Genomic DNA, 11,649 nt, shown 5'->3' with positions numbered 1-11,649 from the left:
AATATTATTTTACTTATCTGTTATTTAAATTGCGCATAAATTGAAAGAAAATTAATGTGTAACTTTAAATTTATACATTAATTTTATTTTGAATTAGATTAATTAATATTAATTAGTTATTAAATTTCAAAAATAATTGAAAAATGTTTATGTATTTGTTAATTTCTGACGGGTTTATATTACTAAAAAGAATAAAAATATAAAATATGGAAATTATGGGACAGTTCTATGTAATATAATAAAACATACAGTGTGTCTTGCGTATAACAGAAAAAAAAAATTAGTTGCCTGCGACCGTGACAGGACTCGAACCTGCAATCTTCGGATCCGAAGTCCGACGCCTTATCCATTAGGCCACACGGTCAGTTGTAAGCTGTGACTTCAACCAAGTATATCAACGAATTTGATCGATTTTCTTGTCGTATATTAAGCTTAGAATATTAAAATTAATATGATCTTATATATAAATGCTACTAAAAAAATCTTAAGATGCATTCCATAACATTATAATTCATAATTTATATTTAACAGCGTTATTATATATGTATATTGATCTCTTCCTCAACAAATAATCGACATTCACATCATTAATGATGCATTTACTGTCGAGCGAAATAATTATTAATTCGAATTTTATATCCAAAAGATTTGTAATAATTATAAGTAAAATTATTTATTTATCGCATTACTGATAGCATTACTATTAAATCATTGGCAATGGATAAATTTTTTCGTGACTTAACTTTGGAACACGGATAGAACGTTGACATTATCGACCGTTTTAATCATTATTAAAATATATATAATTTTTATGTATGCTAATTTATGAAACATTTGTATAAAAATAAAGAACTTAAATACTGCATTATATAAACTAAATAATATATATTATTCAGATATATTTATATATCAAATCGACCAATTTCAAGAAATTTATATTGGCAGTCGATCAATATAAATTTTTCTACCTGCATCATATCTCGGTAATATTACTTACCTATTTTCTCTAATCTCCAATAGATGGCAATACGTTCAATTTTTGTTTGGGGCGTTCGAGCGTTAGTCATTTTTGGTTAAGTTATCAATTGAATGTCATCGTAACAATGACAACACCCCTTCAAACGCAGCTTTTGAGTGCTTTGGGGAACAAAACAAAATATCTTGCGGAATTAAAGAAAACATTCGCGCGTCCATTAATACAACGTGAGTTATTTTATTAAAAACGAACTAAAATTATTTTAAAGAATTGTAATTGAATTAAATAAGAGTTAGAGTGAATTATTGAATTAATACTGCATAAAATTTACTTAATTATATATAACAAGAAGAAACACAGGATATCTATGTTATTTGTATAATAATTATTTAAAATATATAGTTGCAGTAAAAGCAATAGAACTGGAACATATAGAAGAAGGTATATTAGAAAGAATAAGTAAAAAATATAGCATACCTGAAGAACATGTAGATGAATATTACGTTGCTATTCTTACAATTTTAAAAATATATCTACGATCGCAATGCCATAATATTAAACCTGTGGAATTTAAACAATGTTTGGAAGAATTGAAGTAAGTGTACATATATATATTAAGTTCTGTAACTCATATTAACTCTTATAGTTTGTGACATTTATATTTTTCTATAATAAATAAATTCATATCTATAACGATAATTGTTATAAAGAATAATGATAAAGAATAATTTTAATAATATATTATTTTTATAATAGTATCTAAAAAGTTATACGGAATTTTTCTTAGCTATTTTTTATGCATATTGCAGATTGAATCCAGAATGTGTGGAAGATTTATCCTCTGTGATTTATGGTCCAAAACAAGCAGACTTATTATTAGGTTTAATTCAAAGAACAAAATTTAATCCACAACTTATATCCTGCAAATGGCGCATAGATATTATAATCTCATCAAAGTATGTTTGGGGTTTTTTTTGTAGTAGATATTTATCATAAAATAATATATTTTACAGAGAATTCTAATATATTTTTCCATATATATTGCAGTATATTAAACAGAGTACTAGAACCAACTATTATAATGGAATGGATTTTCAATACAGGTGAATGTGTGACTTTTGAATTATCTTTAGCAAAGTTTCATCAATTGAGACATACTATAGCTACCATTCTTGTTGAGTTGCAAGCACTGGAGCGGCATAGCATTTTTAAAACTATTCTGTCTAGCTGACAGTAACAATCTTCAATTTGTTACTAAGAGCAATTCTGAGGTAACAGTTTGCTAGGTAATGATTTATTAATTTTAAATTCTGAAAATATATAAATATTTACATTTCTACTTGCTTATATCCAGTTTATTGCATTACAATAATGTATTAAAAATGTAAAAATTATTTACATTAAAATTATAAGTAACAATTGTTTGTTATTATTATTATGTTATAAAAAAACTCCGATTTTTCATAAATGTTATTCCAATAATTTCTAATATAAAAATATAAATGTCGGATCTTTCAATAATATAAAAACATTCCTCTCATGCGTTATATTTTTTTATCAAAAAATTTATGTACTCAAATCTTTTTTAATTAGACCACTTTCTTAAAAAAACAAGATATATATATGTATTTCAATCACTCGTTACTTTCTAATAATTTTTTGTTTTGATAATTATGATGACATTTTCCTCGATAATTATGTAAAATATCTTATTGCGAATCTGAAAATAAAAGCCAAAAGTTTGCAACTGAGAAATATGCATTTGTTGACAATTATGTCTATTATATTTATAAAAATTTGTCTCTATTGCTACATTCATGTGTAATGATCTATTTTTAGTATAAGGGTGATATTTCATTTATGCGTTTTTGTCGTATGACAAATTTTTCAAACGTGTTGATTGGCTATAGAATAGAGAGATCCGAGGACTTCTCTATCCTGCATACATTTGTCGTACGACAAAAACACACAAATGAAATAGCACCCTTAGATTGAATTTCAATTCGAGTATCGAGCGTCAGCATGAAAATGCAGCTTATAAGATTATTATCAGTTTTTAGTAAAGCGAAAGATATTTTCAATTATTAGGATATTTTTTATTTATTTCACAAAAATAAACATGATGATTTTATAATCTAACCTTAAAGAACAGTTTATAGCTCTGTATCGTTCGGAATTAATTCTTGATACTCAAATTGCTCTAAGATCACGTAGAATTCCTTTACTAAAAGTTAAAACATAAGACCGGAAGAACGCCAATACCGGGTATCGGGTATCAACGGGAAACAGCACAATTCCACCATGATTGACAGTTGATAGTTCGCATTCGCGCCTTCTACATCATGAAACAGTTGCACACACCAATTTACAGATTTACTATTTCATCGAAAGTATCAATAGATGGCGGCGTTTAAAGGGACTTGAAATTTGACCAATCAAAAATCAGTGGGTATGATTCTTACTAGAGTGACTCTAAAGGCTTAAACACAATAAGTACAGGCAATAGGCACAAGCAACAGGAAATAACGAGCCGTCCAATCAGAACTCTGGAATGTAACTTTGATATTATATCCCAGAGCTCTGATTGGATGACGGCTCGTTATTTCCTGTTGCCTGTATCTATTGCTTATACCTATTGTGTTTAAGCCTTAAAATCACGTGATCAAGTTCGCTATCTACTAACTCGTATCTCAAATTTACATTGCCGAACGCACAGTTTAGTCCGCTCTACCTGCTCAGGATAAGTGAAGCCAAAATTTGAAGCCATCCTGTATAATTCAGTGATTGAATGCCAGTAATAGGTCTGCTCTCTTTACATCTACTCTATTGTATCTGTTTGGTTGTTTATATTTTTAGATCTAACGAAATATGCCAATCAGATGCAAGAGCTCACTAAGCGCTCAGTGAGCTTTTTTATTTGATTGGTCTATATTTTGGGATCTAATGAAATATGCCAATCAGATGAAAGAGCTCAGTGAGCTGTTGACGTGAATGCACCCATTAAGTGTATCCAGAAGCACGATCGCTCACTGAGCACTCAGTGAGCTTTTGTTCTTGTTTGGTCTATATTTTTAAGTTCTAACAGAATATGCCAATCAGCTTTTGCACCTGATTAGCATATTCCTAAAATATAAACCAATCAGATAAAACAGCTTACTGAACGCTCAATGAGCGCTTGTCGTTTTTAATGCACCCAGTATGAAAAGGCGCCTTTAATTTTTCCGTTAGTGGCGTTGATTAGCAGTTATTTGAACTCGGTTAAGTTCCATTCTGATACATCTAATCGAAAATTTGTTTGAAAGAAGGATCAAAGAAAATATTTGATTGCGATGTATAAATGACAAATGACAAAATATTATTTTTAAATATTTAATGAAAATATTATAGTGTAAAGAATCTTACTAATACAGTGTTTGACATTTTTGGTGATAGTTTCGACGTTACGTGAAAATGGTGAAAAAATTTGTGATTCCTTTAATAAAGGACGAACTTTTAACATCACATGCTGGGCAGTATTTTGTCGAAGAGATTATTCCCTTACGGGCGCTATCTCAAGCTCTTGAATGTAATAAATTCAAAATTGTATCAAATTGTTTATAATTAATAAGTTATTGTGAATATATTGTATGTTATTAGTGTGTATAAATCACTAAAATAATAATTACATTAATATAGTTTAAAACTTATTTTAATTTATGTTGCAGCTACACGATTAGCGTTGCAATCAAATGGAGCGCATTTTATTTTGAATCATTTTGACTCATTTTTTTCTGTTATTGTTCATGGCAGTAAAGTGGAACTTCAAGTCTGTCTACGTTTTTTCAATAGAATTCACAAGGGTAATATTCTTTGTGAGGTGTTCTGTTGTTATATTAAAAATAGTGACATTACGTTTTTACAATAGATATAAATATATAATTATTTAAAATAAATTAATAATTTTACTTAAATTTGTAAGCATATGTGATTTTCAGCTGTGGAAGTACTTTTGGATGAACAGGAAAAAATATTTGATCATGGCAGAGATATTACAGAGGAAGAGAATAGGGAAATATATCTATGCATTAACAATATGTTGGCATATTTATTTTCATGGTTTATCTGTCATATAGAAGAACAAGTAAAAAATATAAATGAGAATATTGGAAAGGTATGAAACTTGTCTATAATATCATATGTTACAAAGTTATATGGATGAAGGTATGAATGTTTCTTTGTAGCGTAAGAAAGCCACAAAGTCAGATATTGAAGAAGAATGGGAGCAATCCAGGCAGAAAGCATTGGAACTTTTGTATAGATGGCTACAGATCCCATTGCATAAAATATGGAGACCACCTATTGTTGATAATTCATTTGTCATGTAAATTATGGAGCACTAAGTTATTAAGTTTATTTTAAGTTAATTCTAAAATAATGTCTTATAACTGTAATGCTTGCAGGACTTTAGCACAGATATGTTATAAGATATTAGAACAGAGTAAGGATTCTAAGCAAAAACACACAAGGGAAACTATATTTGAGGTATTGCTATTTACATTGTCATGTCCCTTATATAAATTTAATACTAATACTGATCAATTAATTACTTATTTTGATTAAACGTATTGTCAATAGTATTTTTAATATTGGAAATAAGTGATTAATTCATCTTAGTATTAATTCTATAAGGGATACATATGAATCTTATATTCAATTACTATAATTTTTGTTACAAACAGATTCTAGGAACTTTAGTTAAAAAATACAACCATGGAATAACTTGCGTTGTGAGGATTGTTCAGGTACTTGTCTGAATAAATATTTGTAATTGTTTTTTGTAAAATATACAAAACACATTGTGTATGCAATATTACAGTTGATAAAATTATATGATGCACTGGCAATACCAATAGCAGCTGGCGTAGTACATATGATTACTGAATGTGGCTGCAATGGTTTGATAAAAGAAGTGATAAATGAGATAAGCCAAAGCGAAGTTAACGAGACGGATAGTCGCAATATATCTATATTTCTGGAAAATATTGCAATTTCACAGCCCAATCTCATAATTCCTATCCTCGACAATTTCACAGATTATCTGTCAAGTGAAGTATGTTTTCATTATAATTCTCATACTATAGACTGAATAAAAGATTTACACTGATCGTAAGCTGTTAATTTGTACCATAAGCTATAAGAAATTTATCAATCACAATTAAATGTGAGGAAAATAAAGTTATTTTTTTTGTAGTTTACTGTGAATGGCCAATTTCTTATAATTTACAGTATAAGTTAATAGTATAGTTTATAGTATAAATGATTCTTTAGAGTCTTGGCACAAAAATAGCCATAACTGAGTTGTGAAAAGTGATCGAAGTCGTAAATCAATACACAATGTTTTGATCAGTCTACAACTGCAACTTATGTTCTATGACTGTTTTATGTTCCATGATTGGATTATGGCCACCTTTATGCTTGGGCCTTAATTATTTATATAGGAAAGTATTAAAATATTCTTATTAGAATTTTATTAAATTCTTTTAATAGTTTTATATAATGAGAAACTGCGTGATTGGAATCTTGGGTGCTATGGTGCAAAAAGCATTGACTGGTGAAGACCTAACGGATAAACAGAAAGACCTACGTGACGAATGTCTGGATAATTTGGAAGAGCATATGTTGGATTGTAATTCTTACGTGAGATCGAAAGTGCTTCAGACTTGGCAACACTTGTGCTGTGAAGGCGCTGTGCCATTAGCAAGACACGGGAAGCTTTTAGCCTATACCGCATTACGATTAGAAGATAAGAGCGCAAATGTTCGCAAACAGGCTCTTCAATTGCTGCGTACTCTGTTGCAAAGCAATCCTTTCGCAGGCAAGGTATGTAAACACAAAAATTAAACTTTTTTCATGATTAAATTGATCTATATATCTGTGCAGTTAAATTGCGTTGAACTTTCTAATTCACTCGATAAAGAGAAGGCAAAATTACAAGAATTACAAATCAATATCGTAAGTGCTAGTGGACGTGGTAATGAGCAAAGGTTCCAGCTTTGGACTATTTTACAATCGGATATAAAGGCAGCAATTACGGAAATTCTGAAAAATAATGAGGAATATACAGATAGTTTGTATTATATTTATATTATATTTCTTTGTCAATAAGTTATTCACTGGCTTCTTTATTATTTCGCTTGTAAAATATATTACAAGATCTGAATTGTATGAATTTGTAGATATAGAACAAGAGAACATCGACCCAAATCATGCATTTGAGCATGTGAGACAATTATTATTAAGCCAAAAAGTCACTGAAGCAGTGACATACCTGTGGAAGACATGTATGACACTAGAGCAAATTTCTGGAATGAAAAATTTTTCCACTGCTGCAAAAAAGGAATTTTTACTTTCCTTTTTATTGAAGATTTTCATAGAGTCAGAAAATGAATCGCCAAATAATGAAAATGCAAACGACGCGCAAAGTTCAACTTCAGAAGAAGACAACAATAGGAAAGAAGAATTAAGATTACGAAAGCGTGTTATTGATTATTTAAAAGTATGAGACATAAAATTGAACGTTGCGATCCTTTTGAATCATATATGTTTGTATGTTTATATATATATTTTTTGGCTGCAGAATTGCCTGAAGTTTGCTACCGAGTTGGAGAAGGCGATACCAGTGGCAGAAAAATTGTTGTTTTCTACATGTACTGGAGACGCCGTTGAATCATGCACATTTTTAGGAACTGCTTTCCAATTCGGAGTAACCGGAGCGGCCGACTCTATGCGTAAAGCTTTGTTTCAAGTATTCCATCGCGATCAATCTGTGCGTGATAACGTAGCTGTAGTGTACAAAGAGATCTATCTTGATATGAATAACGACAAACGATCAATCCGTCAAATAGCCGTTGCTCGTGCGAATCGTTTAATCGAATTGATGAAGGAATTAAAGCCTGGACAGAGCTTAGCTTTGACATTGCTAATTAAGACATGGTATGAAAACGAAGAATTAAACAGTGAATTGCTGCAAGTAAGTATATTTAATAATTGAAATATGGTTTCCGAGATGGATTATATATTTCATTCTCTTTCCAGATTCCTTTTTCCCCATAATCTTTAAACTTCTCTCAATCTCCCAATCAATCTTGTTAAAATCGAGACATATACAAAGTAGTCCATTTTAATCAATACAGTCAATTTTCCTCGAAATTATTAATGATTTGAAAAAAAATGTTTTAGATAAAAAAGTGATATAGTTTTGAGGGGGAACATATTTTGATCATTTTTTTTTTCTAGGTGAAAGATAAAGACTATTTCAACTTTTTGGAATTATATAATTTTTTAAATATATCATATTCCTCTATTTATTCTGGGTATAAAAGTATTAAGATAAAGATATCAAAAGCCAATAGTTTACGAGATATTTTATACTTTATTCTAGCATATATTAATATGAAGTATTAAATATCTCGTAAAACTATTAATTTTTTTATAATCGTTTTATGGACGAAATAATAAGATGAATCAATTGTAAAGAAAATACAGTTGCTTAGCTTATTTTAAAAATTTCCATTTTGTCTTTATATTTTTAAGCAATATTTTTAAAGCAATTATGTATTTTCTTTAATTCTTTTCATTATTCTGTATAAAAGTATTAATAAATAAATATGATTATATATAAAAATTAATAGTTTACGAGATATTTAATATTTTATATCGATATTTAATATTTAATATCAATATCAGAACAAGATATAAAATATTTCATAAACTATTCGTTTTCTAATATCTCTACCTTAATACTTTTATATGTGAAATAAATATAAAAATCTCATGTTATGTAAAAGAAAGCATATAATATTATTTAAAAAAATGGAAGTAATCTTCATTTTTTTGACATCCTTACTTAGAAAAAAATATCGTGACCAAAATATATCCCCCTCAAAAACTGTTCTATTTTCAACTGAAAAATTTTTTGTATTATTAATAATTTCGGAGAAAATTGACTGTATTGTGATCAAAATGGATTATCCTATATATGAAATAAAACCTGAGATCAAATCTCTATCGATTACGCATCGATCACTCTCTTACACAACATATTCAAATATATTTAATTAATACTAAATTGAATTTTGTTCAATGATAAGTTATAAATATTTTAAGCATTTTAAAAATAAAATAGCCATGTACTCTAATGAACACTGTATTTGTAGGTATTATGGGAAAAATTCTCTATGAAATATCCGGACACTTCTCCAATAGATAGCAGAACTGCGTTAATGATAATAACGATGATAGCTCAGGCAAAATCTAATATAGCATCTGATAATTTGGATGTGTTAATGAAGATAGGATTTGGTCCACGCGCGAAAGGCGACCTTCTTTTAGTACGAGATGCTTGCAGAATGTTGTTAAAAATCAAACAAAATAGCAAGGATGTCGAAAAGCCACCTTTGAGGTAAGCCTCTGAAGACAAAAATAATTCGAAGCTTCTGGGAAATTATTAATGAAAAATATTTTATCATATAGATATCCTAATGATCATGATATGTTCAAAGAGATCATGATATTATTAACAGAGTTTTTTACTAGTACAGAAGAAAATGCTTATATTTCTTTTGCGACAGATGCAATTAATGCTATATATCATGTAAGTAAGATTGTCATATGTTAATTAAATGCACATGCTCTTAACGCCGAAACACTATCGTGTATACTGATACATTTGGAATATCACGCTGAGAAAGTTTTACTTTGCAGTTGGCGAATCAGCCGGATAAGTTGATGAAGGAATTATTATTGAGCATTACCGAAAAGGGTCAGTTTATAAACAAAGAAATAAATGAAATATCAGATGTATCGAGCTTTGTACTCTCCAAATTACTTTACATAATCGGACACGTTGCCATCAAACAGTTAGTTCATCTAGATGTGTCCATTTATAAGGAACTGAAGCGTAGAAACACGCTACGAGAGAAGCAGGGTAAGAAAAAGAAACGAGTAACGAAAAGCATATGTTCGACATCTAATAAATCTAAATCGGTGAACGTGTCAACAATTTCATCGAACTTGTCAACAATCTCATCGAACTCGTCAACTATTCAACGAGCCTCTCGAAATAAAGAAACCTCGATATTCAATGAGGATAACGGAGAAGAAGCATTAGAAGGTGCAATGGACGACGCCGAGGCGGAATTCGTAAACGGTGCACTCGAACATGAAATTATTACTGGAGATGGCTTGCTCACGAAATATGTGTACGTATTGAGAATTGCAAGAATGACATTGGGGGGTTATTAGATATCAATTAATATATAGGATGATCCATTGAAAATAAAACAGAATAACTCCTACAAAAATGATTTTTCGAAAAGATGCAAAAACAGGTTGATTTGTGTTGAGAAGGGAACATCTTTTGACGTATAATTCTTACCCTCAACTTCAACCCCTTAAGCGGGGGATGACAATGCCTAAAAAATTTCAAAGGAAGGGGGAGGATCAAATGATACATCATTAGAAAGATCTTTTAATTTCCTACATTCCTACGTTTGAGTTTTTTAATTTAATTAATTCGTTTAGATAATACAGGTATTAAATCTAAAACAAATCTTTATATCTTCAAACTTTTTTCTTTATTATCCATGGAATCAGTTCATTAATAAGTTGCAAGTGATTTCTAAATACGTATCGTATTTATAATGCCATCGTGTAATTTAGTGTAGTAATTATTCGAAATGTTGACCATCGATTTCTATACAATAATAGAGATTCTGCTTGAAATGTTATCGTACATTCTGAAGCATGTGTGACGATTTGACGGTATTCGTCGACGATACGTTGATAAATCTAAAGAAACTGATTGTGTTACATAAATTTTATTTTTTTAAGTGACCTCACAAAAAGGATTCAATGGCGACAAATCAAGGAAGTCATTCAATAGCGCCTCTTCTTTCAATCCAACGACCCGGAAAAGAATATTCACGAACAAATCGTGTATAATGCTTCGTCCTATTGAAATATCAATTGATATAATGCTTCGAGATAATGCTCATCATTCTCAATAATATTACTCAACGTTGGATCAATGATATTTTTTAGCAATTTCAAATATATATCCTCATTCAAATTACGAGATAGAAAAAAAGATCCAATGAGACCAATTATCAAAAATGTCAGCCCAAACATTTAATTTTTATGGGTGTTGAATATGGATTTTGTAAAATGTCCTCGGATTAGAATTTGCCCAATAATGACAATTATGACGATTCACTGTACCATTTAAAAAAAAAGAACATTCGTAAAAACAAAAAGGAAATTTAGATTATTCGTTACGTTCAGAATCGCCACTTGTGCTTGATTTCGTACAGGTCTTTCAGCATTTCCTTTTTTTTATTGACCACGGATCCAATCTCTTTAAATTTTGCCACTAACTCCAAAACATATTTGCGATTGACATGCTTACTTGCATATCCTTGACTGAATAGCTCGGCTGTTCTGTTAGCATTCATTATTTCCAAAGAAAAGTGTAATCATTTAAACCCTTTCTGCATTCGAGTAAATAATGAAATTCACTTGTTGCACTCATTAGGTAGATATTGTTTGGTCTTACTTGAAGATTATACCCAAGAAAACCTTATAAGTTGCTAATATTTGTAAGTTTTTAATATTAAAAATACAAAAGAAAAAATCAA

At 29.6% G+C, this 11,649-nt stretch overlaps 2 protein-coding genes and 1 non-coding gene across 4 annotated transcripts in view; 2 read left to right on the top strand and 1 right to left on the bottom strand.

Annotated features, from left to right (window-relative positions):
* Positions 1-291: 291 nt before the first annotated feature.
* Positions 292-364, bottom strand: Trnar-ucg. Its single transcript has one exon. It is a non-coding gene; the product is annotated as a tRNA-Arg (tRNA).
* Positions 365-1,057: 693 nt separating this feature from the next.
* LOC108753166 (COMM domain-containing protein 5) lies at positions 1,058-2,207 on the top strand. The gene is made up of 4 exons (XM_018494525.1): positions 1,058-1,203; positions 1,379-1,571; positions 1,786-1,932; positions 2,024-2,207. Exons 1-4 carry the CDS (start codon positions 1,104-1,106, stop codon positions 2,205-2,207), a joined length of 624 nt encoding a protein of 207 aa, XP_018350027.1. The 5' UTR covers positions 1,058-1,103.
* Positions 2,208-4,404: 2,197 nt separating this feature from the next.
* LOC108753193 (condensin complex subunit 1) overlaps positions 4,405-11,649 on the top strand; it is a 10,498-nt gene continuing 3,253 nt past the window's right edge. For both annotated transcript variants that reach the window (XM_018494577.1, XM_018494576.1), the window contains exons 1-14: positions 4,405-4,541; positions 4,681-4,815; positions 4,951-5,126; positions 5,197-5,336; positions 5,416-5,497; positions 5,695-5,757; positions 5,832-6,065; positions 6,503-6,835; positions 6,896-7,082; positions 7,192-7,511; positions 7,593-7,985; positions 9,172-9,416; positions 9,488-9,608; positions 9,719-10,215. In XM_018494577.1, coding sequence (XP_018350079.1) covers positions 4,427-4,541; positions 4,681-4,815; positions 4,951-5,126; positions 5,197-5,336; positions 5,416-5,497; positions 5,695-5,757; positions 5,832-6,065; positions 6,503-6,835; positions 6,896-7,082; positions 7,192-7,511; positions 7,593-7,985; positions 9,172-9,416; positions 9,488-9,608; positions 9,719-10,215 — 3,041 coding nt within the window. In that variant the 5' untranslated portion in view covers positions 4,405-4,426. The remainder of the gene's footprint in view (positions 4,542-4,680; positions 4,816-4,950; positions 5,127-5,196; positions 5,337-5,415; positions 5,498-5,694; positions 5,758-5,831; positions 6,066-6,502; positions 6,836-6,895; positions 7,083-7,191; positions 7,512-7,592; positions 7,986-9,171; positions 9,417-9,487; positions 9,609-9,718; positions 10,216-11,649) is intronic.

The sequence above is a fragment of the Trachymyrmex septentrionalis genome, unplaced genomic scaffold, assembly GCF_001594115.1.
Source record: "Trachymyrmex septentrionalis isolate Tsep2-gDNA-1 unplaced genomic scaffold, Tsep1.0 scaffold66, whole genome shotgun sequence".
Taxonomy (NCBI): Eukaryota; Metazoa; Arthropoda; class Insecta; order Hymenoptera; family Formicidae; genus Trachymyrmex; species Trachymyrmex septentrionalis.
Note: the sequence above shows the minus strand (reverse complement) of the source record. Positions and strands in the feature narration are given on the sequence as shown.